General features: G+C 40.4%; 1 protein-coding gene across 4 annotated transcripts in view; it reads left to right on the top strand.

The window, feature by feature from the left end:
- The window catches only part of LOC140255477 (BEN domain-containing protein 5-like), an 812,733-nt gene that overhangs the window by 619,250 nt on the left and 169,580 nt on the right, over positions 1-23,903 (top strand). For all 4 annotated transcript variants that reach the window (XM_072343116.1, XM_072343117.1, XM_072343122.1 and 1 more), the window contains one exon: positions 19,146-19,260. In XM_072343116.1, the coding sequence (XP_072199217.1) occupies positions 19,146-19,260 (115 nt within the window). The remainder of the gene's footprint in view (positions 1-19,145; positions 19,261-23,903) is intronic.

The following is a 23,903-nucleotide window of genomic DNA, read 5'->3' as shown; positions in this document are numbered from 1 at the left end:
ACCTCTGTTTAAATGAATGCTCCCTCTAGCTTCAGCTTAAATCAGATGATATGAAATGAAGAACCAGAATACACTGGTCCATGTCTTTTGGTTTTCAGTTAAAATTCTCTCTCTGTTTTTAACCCCTACTCTCTTCCCACTAGAGGGCAGGAAAAAAACAACAACCCAAAACCTGACAACATTTGTACAAATTTTGAATCTGAACTTAAACAATGGGGTAGAAGGGGGCAAGCTACCTGAAAACAAGGTTTTCACCAACTGTCTGTGTTGTTGTATAATAACTCACCAGCCTAGTGGGGTATTGAGCTTTCACGCTACATGACTAAGGTGCTATTTCCCAGTTCGTGTGCTACAAAGGATTTTATTTCAGGACAGATTCAAGATGTCTTCTTATTTATTTGTTTATATAACTTCTTGGAGGATCCTGGAAGGAATTAATAACATGTAAATTTGCTGCAACAGAACTGAGACTTGTCCTCCCTCCCTCCTTTTTTATTTTTCCCCTTGTGGCAAAGACCCAATGCAATTGTGTAGAGTCACTCAGGAACTTGTTGCTTCTCCTTGATATTTCTGCTGAACTTTGTCATTTGCTATGAAGAAATAAGAGAAATAAGCTGTGCATGGGTTAAAAGTTGCTTTTCTGCTTCCTTCACTAAGCTTAAATCTTAGAGCATTAAGAGTGTGATAGTGGAAACAGAGGACAGGACATGTTTTAAATACAGGAGTATTTGCATCTAATGAAGCCTTTACACATGAAAAAGACCTTCCTGAATTAACACAGGTGATAATCTTGCTTATCAGTTTCTGGAGGGTAAATTTCACCTAGAAAAGTAGAGCTGTGTTCCATAGGTGTTGGTATAGGATGCTTTGGTTCTAGCAGCCATGCTGGAAATAAACACTGAGCCCCAAAAGTGCCTTTTGTGGTAGTGATGGGATCCTCAGCACTTGAGGGCATTGTCTGTAGGACTTCACCTCAGACTGAATTTGTGTTGGAATAAATGGCTTGCTTTGTATCAGTTCTAACCTCATTCTAGGTACTTTATTTGTTGTACTTTTCCTTCTAGCAAGCTAAATCTTCATTTCTCAGCTGCATTTCCTAGCAGAGGAGGGAAAAAAAGACCTTTAGAATTCCATAGAATATGTGAATATCATATAGACATGTTTGTCGTATTCATATCAGGTTTCAGTTCTGTCTTCTCAGCTAAATGAAAGAGGCTGGAAGAAAATGCTTTATACTATGCTGGTTACCTCTAGGCTCAAAAAAGTGAATATTTCCATGTGTATCGTGACGTAGCTTGTGATTCATCTCTGAGTGAAGAAGGATGTTCTGGCCTCTGGCTTTCAGACACAAGACCGGCCTTTGTGGTACCATTGCCAGTGTTTTCATTTGCTGACTGCATTTCTGTTAGTGAGGAGAATGGAACTAAATAGAATCTCCTCTTTAAGGGGCTTCATACTGTCTTCCTGTCACAAAAGTATGAAAATGCTGAGCTTCCATTCCTTTTCAGTATTCACTTGTACCCCTTGCAAACCTCCTCTCCCATCTGCAATTCATAGGAAAAAGCATCTGCCATTTCTGCCATTGCAGAGTGCCATCTCAGAGGTGACTGCTCTTGGTTAAGGAAAAAAATAAAGAGAAAACTCTTTCTGTGAAATGAATAGCATTCTGCGTACATAAGATATGATGCATATTGTTGTGGTGGGAGTGGATGGAAGCGCACTGTTCATTTAGCCACAGCTTAGCACTTACAAGCAATGAGGGAGCATGGCAAACAGAAGCTGCAGTTCATGGTCTCTTTTATAGGGGTTCAGGAAACCTAATGATGAGAAGCAGACAAAGACAACGGAATTCAACAACCCAACCATAAAATGAGCTGCAGGGTTCTCTTAAAGTTGCTAGACTGCATTCATCCTTCTCGCTAAGATGTTTTTTTTCCTTTAAGTGCACAGCTCCTAAGCTTTAATACAAAGGGAAACATTCTCCTTGACTTCTAAAGCAACATGAAAAACACTATTGTCTGTCCCTTGTAAATCTCCTGGATGGGATTTTAGTGTGAAGTATCCCAGGGGAGAGAGGTTGTTCTGAGAATATAAAGCGTCCATATTGGAGCAACGGAAATAAAAGCTCCTCTTAAAAATGTTGATGTAAATAGGCCATAAGAAGTATTTCTGTTACCCAAAGTGACATTAGGTATTACAAGATAGCACATTCTGAATCAAATTGCTGTGGTGTCAGGCAGGCGTGAGAGGTTACACAACTGGTTTCCTGAGCTGGAGGAAATTTATAATGAGGTTAAATTTTTCTGGCTCTGTAGTTTTGTTATTCACTCTTACTGTTCACTCTTGGTATTCCTTTAGCAGCAGTGGGACTGTAAAGCTGGGCTCAGCAGACAGGTTCACCCCATAAGCCTAGACCTGCATGCTCACTTTGCATCTTCCACAGAAGGAGAGGAACAGTCTTAACTCCTCATCCCTAGGACAACAAGGTCAGCTTTGCCTACCCAGCTAAGAAATGTCAAGTGGTTTTGTTTGATTTGGTTTGCTCTTTGCCCAGGGCAGGCATTTGACTACCTCTGCTTAACTAATCCTCTTTACAGTAATCAGAGTTAAAGGAGCCCTTGGTCTTCAAGAGAGAATTGAGAAAGGCTTCACTGCACAACAGCAGGCAAATTTGCTTTGTCTCCGGGTGGGATTGCCCAATTAATCTCTTAAACATGCTGGTTTTGCAATGTTTTTTCACTGCTCATACTTGTGACTAATCTTGAAGATCATTTCCCCCCACCCCTAACCAATCTGCCTCTAAGCCACAGCATGTCATCTTTGTAACAGTACGCTGTGGCACTTTGTTGGTGTCTGAGGACAGGAAAAAGAGAAAATATTGATATAGCTGGACTTCATGTCACTTAGCTCTCCTTAATTGTAAAGCGGTCTGTTTTTCAGCTGGAAACTGCAATCCAGGTGAATTTTGAAGATGTTTGTCTCTTCCCAGTTATCAGTTAGATCAAGGTCATTTTACATGCATATGGCTCTGAATAGCTGTGGGAAGCATGTGATACTCTTTTGGGGAACGGTATTATACCCATGGTCTATAGCTTCTCTAGGCTTCAGTGAGAGAGCAGGCCTGCAGGAGATACTAGATGCACTGTCTGTGGCCAAGAGCATCCAGTGCACTGTGCATAAAGCTTTCCTCAAGGAGCTTGATTTAACTGGGTCGCATAATGCTGGAGGATCAGGTGCTAGTGGGGAAGTCTTGAAGTCCTGTCCAAGAGGAGTTAGACCAGCGCATGAATATGTGAAAATCAGAACAGGGCTGTAAAACAACAAGAAGTTGGTTGGATGTTGTCTTTAGATCCCACCTGAGTGGCTCTGTTGTCAGTGAAAAAGCAATAGCTCATAGTGAGTAACTGTCATTAATTTCAAGGAGTCTATGCTGTGAGCTGAGCCCTTTCAGTAAGGGCAACAGTGAGATATGTACTGATCAAGCTGCAGGTGTTGTAGCAGCATGTCAGGTTTCACAATTAGCTCTCTTCTTGTTTTCACACTTTTCTTTAAGCCTTTTCTTTCTCCTTCAGTAGCATCCAAGCTCTTCCTCACAACTGATATTAATCTCGCTAGTCTCTCATTTCCAGCTTTGTCTTCTGACCCTTTGTTCTTTGCCTGCCCTGACTCAGTTCAACTGAATTGATTTTTGTTTTCATTTTGTTTTCTATTCCTTTGTCTTGGAGATGCCCTGTGCTTGCCTTCCTTCTCCTTTTGCCACTGCAGTAGCTGCTGCTGCTTTAAGGAGCCTGCATTCATGTGTGGCTAGGACTTGGCTGCTGAAAACTTTTCTTTGACATGAGGGCACCTGGGTGAAATTCTTCCTCTGCCCCTGAACAGATTGCTCACCTGTTTTGTGTGTGTCAAAGTATTGTGTACACATTTATAAAGAGTCTCCTTGACTTCTGCCACTTAAATCTCCATTCGAGGGCAAGCAGAAGGGAATCATGATGAAAGCAAGTTCCTCCCTGAGAGAAAAGCACTTTAGAGGTCATCTTTGCTCTTTCAGTGTGGTCCTGGTTTGTGCTCTAAGGATTGAGAGACGGGGGTAACAGGGCACATCTTCCAGCCAAAAGTAGACATACATGCTTTACCAATCCTGCTTAATGTTATCTCAAAAGAAATATAATATAAAGTTGCTTTGATGAATAATACTTGGACAAAATTCTATTAAATTCTTTATGAACAAGGAATCAGAATGTGGGTTTGGGATCATAGAATCGTTAAGATTGTAAAAGACCTCCAGGATCATCTAGTTCAACCACCCACCTACTACCAATACTTCCCCACTAAACCATGTTTATTAGTACAATATTGGAATATGTCTTGATTACCTCCATGCGCAGTGACTCACCGCTTCCCTGGAAGTCACCTTTCCTAGGAAATTTGGCACCTTAGTGATAGGCTGCCAAGTAACCACTTCCAGACGTGCCTCGTAGTGCCAAGTTCAAGGGTCTGATATATTACATGTTCAGCAAGGGGTCCTGCAATGTTGGCACTCATCCGTCTTCTGACGTGCTTTAATCTTTTCTTTTTCTGTATGTAGTGGATAATTGGAGATGGCTGAAAAGCTGGTTAATTTTTTTTAACACCACAGTGTTTCAAAGAAGGTTTTATTAGTAATACTGTAAAAACTCACTTTTGTGTTTCTGTTGTGTTTTCGTATCTTGTATTCTTGCCTCACTTCCCACATTTTTGACACTTTATCACTGAGGGAAGAAAATATGAAGGGGAAGAAAGAAAAAAATAATCAACTATTGATTTGTTTTCACAGCTAAAAAAGGGAAGAAAGGAAAAATGTGTAGGACTCCTTTATGACAAAAAACATTTCCTTTTAAAGTTAGAAGAAAAACTCAATTTTGAGCCAGCACACAAAATATTAAAAAAGCTGAGTCTTGACTTATGTTATGGTCAAACGTAAGCCAGGTTTTTTGTGTGACGACAGAACAGATACTGCATGGGTAATAACAGCATGGCAAGTCATGATGCCAAAGTGAGAACAGGAGGTTACAGGCTCCTTGCTGCAGAACAAACTAGTCAGCCCTTTTGAGCTTTAAGCAAAACCTGGTCTAGTGTGAGGTGTGCCTATAGCAGTGGAGATGAAACTGGATGATCTTATAGGTCCCTTCCAACCCAAACCATTCTATGATTCTGTGATCTATCAAAGGGTGGCAAAATGGAGTTGCAAAATGCCTTCTCCCAGCAGATGGTACAAGAGTACCATCTTTAAGTTACATCTGTTGTCTTCTGGGGAAGAATGGGGAAGCTCTGCTCTCCTAGGTCAGAACTGGAATCCCTTGGAAATGAACCCTTAATTCACTGCAGGCAGGCTGGCTGTCCTGCACTGAATTCAGTAGTTGAGAAGTGACTCCTGTAAGTGATTTTGAAATAAAGCTTTACTCCATGGTGCTCATGTTAGTCTAAGGTCTCAGCTTGCCTCGTGTTTTCAGTGGCACTCCTTCCCTTCCAATTCCCTTCTGATTCCTCCATTCTTTTTTTTATTTTTTTGCTTTTTTCTTCTTAATGATGCTCCTAGTGGCCAAGATAAGAGCAGAATAATACCTTGACATTAGTTTATGTGGTCGTACTGCCGCCAGAGTCTAAACCCATCACTGCTAAGTGCTCAAGGGAGAGGTTCTGTCTGAGGGCTGGCTGGCACTTGAGAGTTCAATTGCATTGAGTCAGGCTTTGAATGTAGAATGTGGTAGATTATTTCTTGAGAAATTCTTATTCTGGAACAAGAACATCTTATTATTCCTACTTAGTTTAATATGCTTCAAAGTAGATTCTGCAATAAAAATATCTCCTAACAGAATTCCTAAGGAAATGTTTTCTTCCTGAAGAAGCAACAACAAAGCTCTTTGGTGCTTAGAGAAGCCCTGAAAGTTATATCTTGCTAACTTCTTCCCTAGTGCTCTTCAGATGGAAATGTGTACTCCTTACCCACCTGGAGAATTTTACCTCTTCGTGCAGAGATGCTTGTGGCAGGACCTACTCATGTGAGGACAGTTTGCTCTCTGAACATTCCATCTTCATTGTTAATTACCATCACCTCCAGGATATTCAGTGCAGCTTCATTTTCACAGCAAGGCTTTCTTTGGAGGGGAGGTGGAGACTTACAACTAATTCTGCTGCTTAGCAGCCAGAAGCTCATCTTAGCTGATAGAGAGTGGTCCTCATTTATTTCTGTAAAGCTTATTCTTGCCTGGATACCATGCACTGCAAATAGAAAGAGATCCCTCTCCACTGGTGAGGGGTAAAGCAAAGCTGTTGCGGTGCTGCTGTTTTTTTCATGTAGAGATATGGTTACTTTTGTTATTTTGTTGTTTTTTGTTTTGTTTTGTTTTAATGAAGATTAAAAATAAATAAATCAGAGAAAAAAAAGTTTTTTCTTCCTGGAGCCTGGTATAAGCAGCTACCCAACAAGTCCCCTCCAGCAGCTCTGGCAGCAGCCTGAGGATGTACATCTTTCATCTTGAATTCAAGGCGAGAAAATTCAGATGCAGCCAGCAATTTCTTGGCCATCGTATCTTCCCAGAGGATTAGGATTTTGTTGAATAAATCTCTCTCTTGTTTTTTTCTCCTTCAGTCTGGTCAGCTCATGAGTCACCCAGAAGTAGTTCAGATGTTTCATGCAGTCCCTACTTTCATTGTCTGTGGAGACTGGAGTTACAGACTTCGCCATGCATGTAAGACTTCTGTTTCATTTCAGTTTAGATATGAATTACTGTGCCTGCCACTGACTCACGTGTATCAAGGGGGAAATGTATGCAGACATACTCTCCTCTCACAGTCAGTTGGTTTTACATGTGTGGCATTTTCAGATGGTTTTCCATGGTGCGACCCCAGAGAAGGCAGAGTGCTGGCATTAGCTTCAGTGGGAAGGTAGTTATCTCTTGCAAAGAGCAAGGGTCAGCTATGATGCTGATTCCCCTCTTGTGTTTCTTGTGACCAGAAACAACCACAGGAAAGTGTAAAGTAGCTCTTTATTGAATCAGCAGGGCTTCTGTTTCTGTTTTTGGAATTTAATAGGTGTTCATTTTAGAGGTACTGCTTCACTGGGTAACTAGAGAACTGCGCGGTGCCTGCAGACTTTGTTCTGCCCCACTTTACCTCAGGAGCCTTACAAGTGACTTTGCCAGGGTGGAAACAGATGGGCTGCTTTGCACCATTTTTTAGTTTTAGTTTTGTTTTTTAATAGAAGGACTAGAAAACCCGATAAAAGTGAAGCAATGTGCACTGCAAACCTAGTAGAGTAGAAATCAGCAAGGCAACCAAAAGGTGCCATTAGAGATGACTTGGTGTATTCATGTATCAACAGTAATAGAAAGTGGTCCCTTATCCCTAGAGGGGGAAGGAGGGCAAAAAACCTTACAGGTTTTCTGTGGAGGGCTGTCATCATTGGAATCTGGAGAATGTATTCTTGTGCTGTCTTTGTACATGAATTGAAAGGCTGCAGCTCTAGTACAGACCAGGACCTGAGGTTCAGTCCTGAGCAGCAAACTCTTTGGCTCTGCTCTTCAGCTGAGCAGGCTGAATCTTTGAGCTGGAGCACAAGAAGATGCTGTGTGTGCTCCTACCAAAGTTCCTCTCAGTTCAGATTCCTGATTCATTCTGAATCCTGTGTGTGTATCCCACACTGAGGGCCCCAGAGTGTGAAGGCACCGCAGCACCTGGAGGGATGGCTAATTCCCCATGCGCTCTTGCTGCTTTCCAGTGTTGTGTGCTCTCTGCCCGTACAAGCAGAGCTGGTCACATCAGCAACCTGTATAGCTGAGTGCTCCACTTGTGACCAACAGTAGCCAACGGCAACTATCACTGGGTTATTAAAGGTGAAGGCAACTTAGTAGAGATGGCCCCAGATACGCTCTTGCAGCTCTCCACAGCTGAAGGAAACTGGAAAGGATAGTTGGGAATGACTTCTTGTGCTCTGTCATACGGCTTAGTGTGCCTGTCTGCTTCACACCTATTGCTCCAGGGTCTTTGCTTGACTGAGCTGCACACATGCAGATGTTGGAAACCATTTTTAGAATGTGTTTAAAATTACAGATTTTTCATTTTTCCTAGCATTATTTATGCAGTGCTTTTTTCTCCTCTTTGCTGTGTATTTGATTTTCATATGTAAATGTATTCTGTCTCTCTCTAGAGAAATCTACCTTTTGCCTTCTTGCTTTGCAGCACATTTTTGCTTAGGCTGATCTATTCATCTTCTTATATAGTTATTATTTGGCTTCTGTAGACTTATGTAGACCTTATTTCAGTTAATACTGTAAGACTAAGAGGAAATTGTGTGGCTGCATATTTGCTTTTAATATGCAAAAATGTGTTATATGACACGTCCTGGAGGGGAAGCATCAGGTAGCTCTACTTGCCCACCTTTGTTTAACTAAGCCAACTGAGAGCCTGAAGGGTCCTGGCTCCCAGAAAAAGGCAGAGCTGCCAGACATTGAGGAGGTAGGTCTGGGCACAGGGAGTGCTTGGAGTCCTGGTGAGACCATTCATTGAAAGACTTGAAAGGAGAAATGACATCTTTGGCTATTCCTTGTAGTCCAGCAGATTTCAGTGGTTTCCCAAGTAGAACAAAGTCTGCCTAGTTCTCCCTGGGTCCATAAAAGAGTTTCTTTTTATTGCTTATGAAGCTCTGCTGGGAATGTTTTCTTGGGCGCAGGCGACTTTGGAAACTTCACACTTGTGATGTGGTCCCCTTGTTGGTCCCTGAAGGGTTCCTGACTTCCAGATGTCCAGTTGTTATGGTGGGAGAATAGAATTGTCATCTTCCAGCCTGGGGGGTAGGGGAGGGTATTTAGACTGGTCCTGGGTGGAGCAGCAGTAACAACCTAGATTACTGCTCTCTGTAAGACTGTTAAACTCGAAATAGAAAACAGGAGAATGAAGAGATTTTGTTTCTTTTTTTCTCTTTGTTAGTACTGTGCAAGTTATTGGTGTGCAGCTGAAGTTTCCATTCAATGTCATGATCAGGAGACTGATGTTTTGTAAGTTGATAGTTGACAGCAGGAGAACAGTGCCTGAGTTAACTCTGCAAATGAACGTGCTTGCTTAATTTCTTGTTCGTGCAATCGGGATCCTCTTATTTTGTTTGCATTTTTTTTCCCTCGTGGCATCAAGGCACTGTCCTGGGTAGTGACCCTCTTGTCTTACACATCATGGAAGGCAGAATCTCCTGCGTATTGGTTCAATTCCAAGGCTTAAATTGTAGCTGTATTTAACATTAGTTAACTCTGTAAAAATTGAGGGCCATAATCCAGCAACTGTATTTAGTGCTGTCTTGGAGGACTTGCACTCAGGGGAAGGACAGACTTTGAATAATAATGACCAAACGCATCGTCTTCTGAAGCAACGTCTTTAGAACGATTCTGATAAATCCCAAGTAATTCATTAATAAAGCAAGATCATCTGATTCCTGCAGTGTTTCCCCAGGAACTGCATTGTTTCTTCCCAGGAGGAAAAAAGACATCATCTAGGGGATGTTGATCGACTCATTTTGATGCAAAGAGAACTTCAAACTCCTTACAGCGTATTAGGAAAATTAAAGAAAACAAAGCCACCCACTCAGGCTGTGCTGTGCACAGAATTTATGAACTCTTTGGGCAATCCTGCAGCAGCCGTTTGCTCTTGCCGATGCGTCCTGTCTTTGACAGCCTGACGTGTTCTTTCAAGTTGATTCCACAGGTTTTGCTGTTGTTCCATTTCTCCTGGACATTTGTATGACTGCCCATAGGGCCTGGGGGAGATTAGTTTGTAGTTAAGCAAGTGACATCAGCCATCAGGGTAATTAAGTGGCTGAAGAAGGGGTTCATCTCTGCAGAGGTCGGGAGGCAATCTGCTTCCTTCTGTTCATTCCTGCACTTTTTACCAAACAAATCCAGCCATGGCCTCATTCTGCTTTCCTGTGTGGGTGTGATTATATTATAATTTGATTTCAAATTTAATGGAGATCTCATTGCTGTAAGGGACTGAAGAAATGGATACAATGAAATAGCAGGAAAGATTAAGCACCACCTGCACTCACATTGAGTACCATGTGCTGTGCTGGGTAGAGGAGGATGTTGCCATTTACATCCTGCTGCTTCTCTTACCAAACCTTCAAGCAGCCTGCTACTGCCATGAACCTCCACGTTGGAAGCTGTGGAGGATCTAACCTTTTCTCTGCAGCTTTTTCTAAAACCTGAAAAATCAATTGCATCAAAATGAGTCCTGAGGCCATAAATTGTTGGTTCCGATGAACGAGGCAAAGGCTCAAACTGCTACGTTCCTCCAGGTCTCTAGGTGTTAAACAACTGCTACTACATCAAAGCAAATCTTAGGGCATGCCAGAAGCCTGCTTTATCAGGGTAACCTTATATAGAATGACCTAGACAATGGCAGTCATTTGTAATGAGACATTTCTTGTGGTCTCACCCTAGCCATCAGAAATGCCAACTTCGGTTATGTTTTACTTGAAATGTATATCTATATATCTTTAGTAACATCAGGATGTTGTGCTCTATGCCAGCACCAGCAGTCACATATCCTCCAAAGCAAATGTTAATCTTTTTACGAGGAAAGAGCCAAAACTCATAAAGATACAAAGGAAATGCCAAATACTCACCACTTATATATATATGTGTGTGTGTGTGTATATATATATATATTTTTTTTTTATTTTTTTTTATTTATTTATTTATTTATTTTTGCATTGAATTGATTCTACCTCTCATCTGCTGTTTTTGTGTCTGACAAGGTGCCACTTATATCCATTCCTCTGCATGGTCTTCCTGCATGAAATACATCTGGAGCACATGTGGCTAGAACTCTTTGGTGTTCTGGGGTAATGCTCGAGTGGTCTAAACATAGATATCAAGCAGAAAGCATGGAACAATCAGTGCACATGAAAGCTAGATTATGTAACTGTATTTCCTTTATGTGAAAACAAAGAGTATAAATGTAAGTAAATAAATCCACAGGATGTTTTCCAGTGCACTCTATCCCATCTGTTCTTAATCATCAGGTCCATTAAAATGGGTAGGAAGGCTTACTTAGTGGCGTTGTATGGCCCATCTTATTTAGTGGTCCTGGGTTGTTTTACTGACCAAATAGTTTTTAATTTGTAATCTTAATGTTACTGGGGACTGTAATGGCAGAAATACCTTCTGTTTTCATACAACAGTATGAGGTGGATTTTTATACCTTTATTGGGTGTCCTGGAACATGATTGAAATACTTGGGTTCCAGAATGGCCAGAGTTGTTTGCAATTTTAGAGCTGTAAAACAGTAAAGCAATTGTTACTCATTATCTTCACAAATTGTGATGTACTGATCTGTCCAGGGAAGCCTGCCACTTAGCTGGTGTCCTCAGACATACCAAAGAATACATGGGAAAAACCTGGAGGGATGGGGTGGAGGTGAGCAGGTAAGATGCTCTGAATCAGGTCAGGTACTTACAGAACTGTGTGTCTCTCTGGCAGGATCCATTTGGGAGGCACTTGACTGCTATTCCCACCTCTTGTTCTTCATCTGGGTTTGTGTTTCAGCCACACTGACTGCCAGGTTAATTATTAGTAGGAACCAACACTGACTGGTGGAGAGGGAGGGAAACAATTTAATTTTATTTTATTTTTTAACACTCTTTGAATCAATTACTTCTAGTGCTTACCAAGCACATTAAAACTTGAGTTAAAATCCATAGCGCCTTGCTCTGCCATTTTAAGCATTTGTTGCTAGTCATTACCAATTCCTTTGCACACAGCCCTAAAGCAGAAGCACAATTTTCTCTGGAGCTGACATTAGCACTGTTTCATTGGGCTGGCAAAATGCAGTGAGCTAGTGTGTTCCCTGGGAGACTGGCTGTTTTCCATTTATTTCACTACTCTGGAAACAGGCCTAGCTGTAATGGCCTAACATATCTTAAAACAGGGAAATTACTAATTCAAGTCAGTGAGCATATTTTCATTTTAAAAGAGTAACAAATTAAATAAACTCCCTGCATTTTGCATTTGAGACCTCAGTGTTTCATCTGCTGTAATCTAATTCACCCATTCATTTCCTGCACATTCATTTTATCCCATTATTTGAAATTTCCTTTGCTTTTAATCCTGTGTTTTGAAGAGACATAGAGTTTCAGCAGAGAATAGATGAGAGAGCAATGGTAAATAAAGGAACAAATATGCCATAATACAGCTTGATGTGCTCCTAATCAATATGCTTATCACAGCTGAATCCTTGAAGTTAAGCATACAACTTTTCTGGCTCTGATTCATTAAGAGTTCTTTAAAGATAGCTGGAATTGGGCCATGTGTGCAATCCATCAGGTAACTGTTCCTATTTTATGTGTGTTGTGGTTTTTTTTGTTTTGTTTTGTTTTTTAAACAGATATATTAAAATATAATCATAACCCTTCTGAAATAAACCTACAGATATTCTGAGGCATTTTCAATCAACATCACTCAAGCAGTGGTATCTTGTTTAACATTGAAAATAGTGATTTGTCTGGTTGGGGACAAACTGTGTCATGATTAAAAAGTGCAGGTAATCCAGATCAGTTCAACCATCAACATGTTAAAGAATACATCTAGGTCACCTTTCTAACACCATTTCACTTGCCTTGATTGGCTCCTCTTTGTCTTGTCATGGGTAATGATGGTGCTTAGTCAAGGCCTCCTATGAGAGCTTCATGTCCATGGGAACCATTGGCAACTTCTCTGTGTTTTCTAACATTTGATTAGTTTTCACTATGTGGCACCCTCAGGCCTGTACAGTTCTGCTCTGAGCCTATCCTGCGGGGAGATGAAATCTGAGCATCAAGCTAGAGGAAAGGTAGGGTGTGATGAATATTCCCTGATGTCTTTGTGCACGGCATTGCATCCCTCTCTGAGTGTAAGCATTTCTCATGTGTTTGTGCGCACAGATGATGTCCAGAGAGAGAGTTAATGAAAAACAGGCAGTATGCTAGATTTTCTGACTCTTGCTAATTGCAGAAACCACTCAGGCATATGCATGCAGATATACATTAGGACTGGGAGCTGGAAACTGTTAATTTATACTCCAGGCAATGAGGTTTTCTTCATCTAACACTGTAATCAGTATGTGTGTGATTTACTTTTCCAGTGTTTCTTCACTGCTCGTATGTTATTATTTTTTTATTAAACAAACCTTATTTTTGCCACAGATTCCAAAGGAACTTTTGGAAAGACAAGGAAAACAATTAATAAAGCATCACTTTGCAAATCCATGAATTCTTTCTGTATTGATAAGATTGTTAGGATAAGGTTTTCTGTTTTCACTTCTTATGCCCCCATTTCTGTCCCATTGGAAAACCACAAATAGCTAAGTTTGGCAATCTAATCACTAAGGGGAGGAGCAGCAGCACTATGAGAAAGTGTAAGGTCAGCATCTGCAATGATCCTCTTCTTATGGATCACTCTCTGTGATGATCATTTGTAGGGATAATTTCAGCATCAGCATGACCTTAGATCATGTCAGTAATCCTGCTGTGAGTCAGCTCTGCTCATTTATCACCATTAAAGTGCTTTTTTCTGTTTCCCTCTCCACCTCTTGCTGTGGGGTTAAATATCGGAAACACTTCAGGTTAAGTTATTATAGGATTGTTTCTGGCTATTGGCTGTCCTGGGGGCTACAGATCTGCATTCTGCCACCCTTGCATTGATATGGCATTGCTATGACCAGTGCTGGGTGAGATTCATTGTGAGGATGATATCTTTCCTGCCACGCTAGGATGGAGAAGTGTCCTTCATCTGTCATTTTTTTTCCCCTTTGCACCCACAGGAAAAAAGGATGAGGGATGAGTAAGACCAGGATCCCTTTTCCAAAACAGACTTTCTTCATGCCTAGTGACAAGACAGTGATTTGCTGTAATTTACTCCTAAAAAATCCAAACCTCATGTTCTTGTTTTCCTACTTTCCACAAATGTGTGACCATAACATCTTTCCTATTGGTTTCTGTGTCCGTTAACAGGACATTTCAATATTTATATAAGGATGAGCGTTCAGGACTCCCTTTATTTTCCAGTGAATGTATCGTATAGTTGTGTTCATGCTTAAATGTTGTGCTCTCTTTAACCTTCAGACTGTGGTGAGCTGACTGTAGGACACCACTCAATGTTAGGAAATGGGCCTGAAAATGTTAATCATTTCTTCTTTCTTGGCATATGCTAGAACGCAGTCCAGGATACGTTTGCATTAGCAGTTGCCATATTGCATTAAGATCTGTGGTAATTAGGTTTTCAGTAGTAGGGACAGGGCAAATGTATGATGTAGTTATACAATTAAATGTATTGTCAGAATGAAAGGATGTGGTGAGGCAGAAACAGGATAACGCAGGCTTTGCTTTGTAAGGAGCAAATGTGAAGAGGTCATGTTAGAGACGACAGGAAGTTTAAACAGAGTTTAAAGCAGTTGATTGAGGAAACACAATTTCCGCTGTTCTTCCTGGGTAAACAGAGAAGGTTACTTTGCCACACTGCACAAGAAGGGACGGGGACAGAGAGTGCTGCTGGCTGAAACACCATGAGCTGGATTAGGGCAGAGTGGTGTCACAGGATCTGGTGTTATGGTAAATGCGAGGTGCTGAGCTGCAGGAGAAATTCCAGCAAGCACATTTGACTTTGAGAAAGAATAACAGCAGCAATGTGACTCTTAGTAGAGAAGGTCTGGTCCAGATTTAACACAGTTTCAGTGAAGTTTGCCAGGAAGGACTGATTAAAAAAACAACAGCTCATTGCTAAGATTTCTAGTGCCGTTATGACAGCATATCTAACAGCTTGCAGTTGTCAGCACTGTTTTCCCTTTTCCCTGTTTTTAATTCTTTCTTTCCTTCCCCTAACAACAACTGTGGAAAGCTCCTTAAAGTTAATATAAAGTCTGCGCTTGATTTTGTGCAGCCTATGGATAAGCCTCTTCTCGTGTCATGGCTGATTGCTGATTTCTGAGCCGTTCTGGTTCCAGGCAGCATCTATAATTGCATGTTATTATTTAAAAAACGATTATTTTAATTACTTTCCAGAAAAGAATATACCTCCCTAAAAAAAACGAAAGAACCCTCTCTATTCGTTTCCTTCTTTTAATTGGCGAACTTTTACGCACTGTCATGTGCCTGAGTAGGCCTATTCCATCGACTTCTTTGTTTTACCTTGAAGCGACTTGAAGAGACAATGCGCAGTTAATGGGACATTTTCTTTGACCTCTAGCTGTAGAGAGTTGTTTTTAAATAATACTTGTCGTATTTTTCATAGATGGTGTGACTGATTCAGATTGGATTATTTCATTTGACCCAAACTGGGGCTTGTGGTTTGAAGATCCAACTAATCTGTGGGCAGCCGTTTTTTTTCTTTAATAGCAAACTAATTGGCAGACCAATTAATCTGCTCATCTGTGAAGAGAAAATTTATAGCAATAAGTAGTTCTATTTCCAGAAGTCATTCTCTAAAGTAACATTACAGTGGCCTTGTTTACTTCATGCCCTGCAACATGATCCAGTGCTTCAACAGTAGCACAGGTCAATTAGTGGACAAATTAAGCAATTATTAGCCACTAACAAGGGTGACTGGCATCATTACCCTTCCTGTTTACCAGCAAACTGTTATTTTAATACAAAGATCAACAAATAAATTAGGGCATCTGTTGTATTGCCATGTCTGCCTTGAAGTAAATGATATTAAATGGGCTTTGGTTGCTGCCAAATTCCTAACCCCAGCCTAATGAGATACACTGATATGTCTCTTGCTGATTACAGAAGCTGTAAAATTTAGTTTGTATTGATTTATTAACAAGACCAGGTTCTCTGGTATGATTTTTTTTTTTAATAGTCTGATATCTGTCTTTTTACTTTAAATGTTATTGATCCAGAGCCCATCAGGTTCCTCTGAAAGACAAAAGTCCATGCTAATTGTATTGATTATTTGGATGCTTGCAATAATTTTATGGTGAGGTTCATGTATGTTTTCATCTAGTGCTTCTCCTGTGCTCCTTGGAGTTGCTTTTCTTCTGGGCTAGATTTCTGTTTGTCAGTTGTTTTTAACACTTGCTTTTGTAATTTTATCATGGGTAAGACTTGGTCAGATGTAAGTAGTATGGTCTCCTAACTATGCAAATAGAGTAAACCATTTCTGACTGGGTGAACATAACTGCAGAATGTCCCAATAGATTGAGGATACACTGGGAGATGCTGGGTCTGATTTTCTACCAATCTGCTGTGTGTCCAAGATTAGTTTTTTCTCATGTATAGTGTACCTGGTACAACAGTGTGTTGTGAAGAGCCAGCCTTCACTCATAACATGTTTATATAGAGCCTTTCATGCTACAGCATCTGCTTGGTTAGGGAATAATAATACACTTTGCAAAGCTGATAACTGCACCTTCTATTTGCTGCTATGCCTTTGCAAGCTCTGTGAGTATGGATGCATCAAGTAACAGGAGGAATGCAAGCAGATTCTGGACAAGGCTCTTCCTTGGCAGTTACATTCAGAGCAAAACTCTGAGACACTAGGCTCTTGTGCCATGTCCTGAATGAGGGATTCTGGGTTTGTTCGGTCTGGAGAAGTGGAGAAGACTGTATCTCTCTCTACAGTTCCCTGAAAGGAGGTTGTGGTGAGGTAGGGGTTGGCCTCTTCTCCCAGGTAACAGCAGCAGGATGAGTGGTAATGTCCTTAATGTGCACCAAGGACATTCAGATTGGATATTAGAAAATCTTCTCCAAAATAGTGGTTGAACTCTGGCACAGCCTGCCCAGGGGAGTAGTGAAGTCTCTGTCCCTGGGGGCGTTCAAGGAATGTGTAGATGTGGTGCTTTAGGGGCATGATTTGGTGTGCAGTATTGGTAGGTGGCTGGTTGAACTAGATGACCTTAGAGGTCTTTTTCAACTTTAGTGATTCTATTTCTGGGTGGTTAACTCTTCCATATCTTAAAGAAAACACAAACTGCTGTGAGGTTTTCAGTCTAGTTGCAAGCTTTTTAAATTAAAAAACAGCATACTGTCTCCAGAAGCCATGACCTAAGTGGAGGATCAAATCCCTTTCGGTAGCTCTGGACCCTCCAGTTGTGCTTACTGTGGGTTATGTGTAGACACTGCCAGAGAACAGTCAGTGCAGCAGTTTGACTTATCTGAGCCTTTTATTTTTACATGCAGGAGACCTGGTTATTTGGGGTCCAACTATGTCATTTCTTCTTGTTTTGCTGTTGTATAACAAACAACAGATAGAACGTGAATCCTAAAGTAGATTGGTGTTCAGTTTCACAGAATCACAGAATTATCAAAGTTGGAAAAGACCTAAAAGATCATCCAGTCCAACCATCACCAATACTTCTCAGCTAAATCATATCTCTGTTTCTTTCACTGGGAAGAGATAATTGCAAAAAAACCCACATATTTCATGAACAATATCATAATATCATTACATATATGCTAGTTTGCCTTAGAAATTCAGGCTTAGTCACTTTTTCTGTGGAAAACCCAGTTGCAGAAAGGGTTTAATTTTCAAGTTTAGTCACTAACAGATGAAAAAAATTGGTGATGTTTACAGTCAGATACATCTTGACCACCTTGGGCATTTCATAAACTTCATTTTACCCCTTATGCTTCAATAGATTAAAAATAATTCCAATAACAACATGGGTTTAAATTTATTAATATTTGAAATACAAAGTGGGCCTTATGACTAAGGCCAAATGAAGGACCAGTACAAATTCTGACATTTTGGTCCTGTTTTTACAGAGTGTTTCAACCAAGACAAAAGCAAGTGTTTTTAACGTGGCACATATTTGGATTTTAGTTTGTGTTTTTCTAAAGATTTTTACTGTATCATAAAGAATCAAGTTTCAAGTCAACTTCGTAAAGTCAGCTAGTTAGCCCATGCCATCTCTTCTGTGCTCGACTATTGCTTGTTATACCTATTCCCTAGGGATTTGCCTTGTCCAGCATTAAATGTTTCTGATGACGGGGTTCCACTCTTCCCCTGTAGAGATGATTCCACAGTATAATAGAGCTTGCCATTAGTGAAATTTTACTCATGATCTGCCTTAATTTTTCTCTGCTTAATTTTATCCAGTTACTAGAGCACAGTGATTGATTTATTCTGGGGAAATTCAGTAAGTGGCTCCTGCTTCACAGGATGGACATTACAATAAATAGCAAATTGTCATGACCTATCTGTGGGTGTCCTGAGATTACACAGGAACTCAATTTATCTCAACATCTGTTCCCTGGAAACTATTCCTGTCAGTACCAACTCAGTGGGAGAATAAGCAATGAGTGGAACTGCTAGGCTGCCTGCCTCCTGCCATAGTGCCAACCTTGGAGGAAGGAGAGGATGAGTTGCCCCCTGAGCACAAGCCTGGAGGCAGGAGCCCTGGTAGGGGTCTGATGCTGGATGTGTCTGGAGGAAATGGGGTTAGGATCTGTCATTTACCTTGCTGCTGCAATAAAGGATCTGCCTTGATGAAGTGGAGTTGCTCCTGGTTTGTATGGGTGTACAGCAAGTGATGAATCTGACCTTGTGAATTCCAAACTGTCAATCCCACGGTTTTTCCTGTGCCTGGTACAGAGCTGATGTAACTCTTCCAAAGAGAGCAGGACATTTAATATCCCTTTACACATTCAGATGACTTGATCTCTGTGTCTAGGGCAGATCTAGATACCTGCTTGAACAAATTTGAGGCAGTTCAGGTAATCAGATTGCCACTCATGAGCTGAGTGGCAGTAGTTGCCCATATACATACATGCTGGCCATGTAAGGTGCAAAGTTTAAACTAGCCATTAGTTCTCAGTTTTACCACTTAAGAGGAAAAATGTTTGTTACTGTGATTGAGCTGATGTGCAGTAACCTGGCTGGTTCTAATATTGTGGTCATACTGTACTTGAGTTATCAAGATGGACTAAGGATATTTATTCTTAATATTGTTATTTCTGGAGATATTTTTTTTAAGTAAATCTGCTATGTGATTGCCGGTGGCTGGTTCTGTTTGCAGCAGAACATTGCCAGGAAACAAAGAGGAATGATCACTTTAATCTTTTATATATGAGTTTTCAGATAGATACCTGGAAATTATTGATGCTATAAACCTCTGTCTTCAAGTTCATCTTTTGTTCTTCTCAGGTATAATTGATTTCCTTGTGAGCCAGCATCCTATTGCAAAAGTACTGAGAGACCACCTGGTGTTCAAGATTGCACCTATGCTCAATCCTGATGGAGTATACCTAGGAAATTACAGGTATGATATGGAGAATTAATCTCTATATTGTTATATATATACCTTATACACACTTCACTGTTTTGTCACCAAATGGCTTATTTTCATTCATTTCTTTTAAACTGGAGGTTCCCATGTGACTATAAAGCTTCCTGAAATTCCCACTGAGGAAGGGGACACAGTGGCAAATTTGCTTGCTTGCATCAGGGGGTAGGCAGCAACTCCCCAATATAGAAGGATATCTGCTCTGCAGGCCTCCTTTATGTGTGGGAGTGTGGAGTTAGACCTCAGCTATGTTTTATAAATGCATTCATTATGCTGCTCATCAGCCTCTCTGTAAATGTGTCAGTCAATCAGAATTTCCTTCAACTACCCAGATCATCCACTAAAGTCACAGATTTCAGTCTATTATTGTACTGTAATAGATAGTGATACATAGAATGGAATAATCACCCTCCCTGTGCTAATTTTGCTTCATTTTGGTATTTGAATTACTGCTTTACTTCCTCCTCCATTGAGAACTTAACCAGATAATCTTTTGTTTTCCCTAAAATTGTTCTTCATGCATTTATTTACAAAATAGATGTGCTGCTGGAGGTGATAATGAAAAGCAGTTGATAAGCTGATGATTAGTTTGTGGGGGCAATTACATCTACCACATAGTTCTCTGGAGAAACCCTTGAGAATTGTAATACATAGTGTATGTGGTTTTGCTTACAGTGCAAGACTAAATAACACTATGCTCTGAAGCCAGGCTACTTTGAGGTTTGATCTAATTAGCTTTTGCATTGCTAAGCAGAATAAGACTATTGTGTGGATGGGGAGACCACTGAGGAAGGAGATAGAAGTTGCAGAGCTTGGTGCTGCTGGCTCTGTTCTTTGTTTTCAGGCATGATTCTCAGCCTGCCTGTGCTTTGTTGCTTCCTAAACTGAAGCATTAGGAAACTGCCTGGGTAATTTCAGCACGCTTATGCAAGTTTTATATGTCAAACTTCCAAGGACAAATAGTCACCCTCCAGCTACACCGATACTCACTCAGCTCAGCTAATCCGAAAGCAGAGAGCAATATTGCAGTAGTGGTGTCTCACAGCACCAGGAATTTATTATAATGGCTGTGTCACCGTATAGGAATGAAGCCCTAAAATGGCTCTACAATCTGATACTACATTATCTTGTTGCAGGTGCCCTGCACCTAGACAAGTCCAGTTGCAATTAAGTAGCTTTCTTTTCCTGCCATAAATTCACCTGCCCTGTAGGTTTTTCTCCTGCACTGTTATTTGTACCCTTTGAGAGGCATGCAGCTTTAGACATGCATATGGCTTATAACCTGAAGAGCCATCTGGGAACCCAGGTATTATGAAAGGGCAAGTGAATTCATCTGGAATTGCTGAGCCTGGTATTATGCTATTGTTTTAGCCTTTCATGATATGCAGAATTTTCAGCCCTCCTGAACTGAAAGGACTTTTAATGAGGTAGCTAGAAAAGCATTTGATTTCCTTGCAATTCTTCTCTGTATTTACAAAAGGCCTAACGTAACTAATAAGTTAAAAATGAGGATAAGAAGCAAAATACTACCTATTATCTTGAGAAGAATGTGAAAAAGCCTAGTAATGTGCCGGCGTTGTAGTTAACTAGTGCTGAGTGAATAATTTACAACAAACACTTTATTTCCTGCTCATACAAAATCCACAAGCACATCAAAATTTATTTGCTTGAATTTGCTGGATGAATTTAAAGAGAAAAAAAAATAAATCTCTAAGGATCAATTGCTAGTGTTTGGAATTTTAACTCTTTGGCTTCTCTGTGATTGACTAGATAAGTCTGTTTCATCTCTTTTGGTCTTTGTTCGGATTAGCACATAAATAGAACTTTCAGAAACCTTCAATATGGCATGGTATAACACAGAGGTATCAGCTGGGAGCACTCCTCCTTGGCTTGCAAACAAAGTTGGTGGTGCCATAGGCAGCAAGAGCATTTCTAGTCATTTGAACTTCTTCCTGTTATCTCCCGCTTTCTCAGAACTGCAGCTACTGACTATTTCTTTGGTTCATTGAAGGTGCACTTTCAGAGCTATGCAAGTTAAGATAATGAAATGGGTAATTAAACCTCATGCTTGACTTTGTAAATTGATCCTCTGCCATGGGGAGAGAGTTTGTTCTAACCCCAGCATGACATGGCTTCATAGAACTGGGAAAGTATGCTCTCAGATGGACTTTGCTGTCCTCTGAAATCCCAGGTGTAGAGAGCACCATTAAAAGCCTGAGTGTGTCAGCAGTTCTTGTAGAGGGGATAGGATGTACTAGTTCTTCTGTTCTTTCTGTTCTGCATATACATTTGCACAGGGCAATATGGTAACATTTGGCTGATGGGCTTTTCTTCGTTGTTGCTTTTGGAGATGAAGGACTCTTGTGGATGGTGTGGCCCTGTGCAACTCTCTGAAATATTTTTTCTTTCCTTTGTTCTGAGTTACTTGTGAACTAAGATCTAGGAGTTTAAGCCAAAATTGCAAGAATAATACCAGTAATTGTCTATTATCTATACATTGTTGCTCATTCTCAAGGGAACAGACCAAATAGGTTATGATTCTACAGGGACTTTCTTGTGGTGAAATGTTCATAACCAGCAACAAGTGAGTTTAATATCACGGCTATAAAACATAACTGCTTGCGGCACAGAAACACCTGTGAGGAATGTTGTTTCTATGTTGCACATACTTTGAGGGGACTCTAAAAGAGAATATCATGGGACTGAACGTCTATTCCTTTGATATTAGAAGTAATGCAAGAAAAAAAGATTGCTACTCTCTACTGATGTATTCAAGTACGTGCAAGTGTTTGGGAAGTATGTTTGTGAGCTCATGCAGTTGGGAACAAAAAGCCCAGCTAAAACAGGGGCTCTTTAGTATGGTTGTCCCTCTGTTCTGGCTGGTGATTTGTCCACAGCTCTCAACAAAATTGAAGGACCCTTTTTGATGGGGATGGACTTAACTTGTTTGATTGTTTCTTTTTCATAGTGAAAGACCATGGCAAAACTAAGTAGGATTTGTGCACTTCTCCATCCCTCTCTGATGAATTAAACCGTGAAACAGTTTTAGAAAGTAAAGCAATACTGCTGTTGAGAAGAGACATTTCTTGACTTTTCTCTACTTCTGCTATAGCATTATCATCTTCTGAATCTATTACCATCCCCAGGGAGGTGGAGTTAGACTAAGAAAAAAAATGTGTTCTTGCTTTAAAAGTCGTGCATCCCCAGGCTTGGCCTGAACTTTCCTTTATCGAGATCTTGTTCTTAAGCTGGCATTCTGCAGTTGAATGCTGAAATGTGTCCCTGCAGGCAAGATGACTGTACCACACTGTCTTAGATTAGTTCCAATTTGTCAGTCTCACCTTCCAGAGATGAAACCCCATACTAGCACTAAAAGGGATGTATTTCTTAGTCTGGGCAGATCTTCACCAAGATGTCTCAGAAATGCCATGACAAGGCGCTTGAAATATCCTGACTGTTTTCTAAAGGCTTTGTTGCATGACCCACTAATGCTCCCCTTCCTTAGTGTTTCTGTGTTGCCTTTGATATATTAGCTGTGGCAGTGCCATCCTTCTCTAAATTAAAGCCATGAATTAGCTGAAATGTTCTGATATGTCGTCACGAGATTATCCTATCTTGATTGTAGGGGCTTCAAGAGTTTGTGTGGATGGGGGAAGAGGGCACATGCCAGTTTTGATCCTTTCTTGTTTCGCTGTCAGCTATGATGGTTGTGAAGCCAGTACAGTCTCCTACTTGTGTGAGGGCACAACAAAACAATTTGTTGGTTGGAAAGGAAGCCAAACCCTACTGAGATTGGAAAGCCAAATTCACTGTAGGTGGCAGCAGAGCTAATATGGAATTAAAAGCTGTTTGGGGATGAAATGTTTTGGGCAAATGGTATGTTTTAGCCCTGGAAATATAGTTTTGTATAAACTTCTTGCAGAAGTGGGCTGAATTTGACAAGAGAAAAAAGGAGAGAGGAAGGCTTAGAGAAACAATTAAAGTGATCAGTTATATCATTTTTTAAGGACAATCTTTTGTTTATTTAATAATGGCATGATCTGTTTAAAAACTCTTTTGTTAAGGTCCCTATTGAAGAGTCTGAAATAAAATGAGGAAACTTTGCTTCAGATCAAATTAAATACTTCAGATTGATCCTCCAAAGGTTTTTTGTGAACTTTATTTCTGTGAATAATAGTAAAACATTGATGTTCACATGTAATGGTTGAAGGGTCATTTGACAGTAAAAGCATAAGAGGATTTTATCCAAAATGTCTTAGCTTTGAATTAGAACTAGATCTTGTAACATTGGGTGGCTGTCTTTTGGTCTTTGATATTAACACTTTCAGAGGATGTGTTTATATATACCCATGTGCGTAATTGTTTACTGTTCACAATGGCTGGATGTGCCATGTCATTCATACTATCACTTCTTGTGAGACACGGCTGTTCATGTGCATGTGGACATTTGCCTAACATCTTTTGATTATTTTTCTTGTCTTTTTGTGATGGGGAAGTTTTTTTTCCCCAGCTTCATTTCATGAATGTGAAACACATGCATTGCTTTGAATTGGAAAACTGAGTATCCATCTCAGATGACAAGATGAAGCTCTCGATGGAGTTTATTTTTCCTAATTAGA

The sequence above is a fragment of the Excalfactoria chinensis genome, chromosome 8 (assembly GCF_039878825.1).
Source record: "Excalfactoria chinensis isolate bCotChi1 chromosome 8, bCotChi1.hap2, whole genome shotgun sequence".
In the NCBI taxonomy this organism is placed as follows: Eukaryota; Metazoa; Chordata; class Aves; order Galliformes; family Phasianidae; genus Excalfactoria; species Excalfactoria chinensis.
This window is presented reverse-complemented; position numbering and strand designations above follow the sequence as displayed.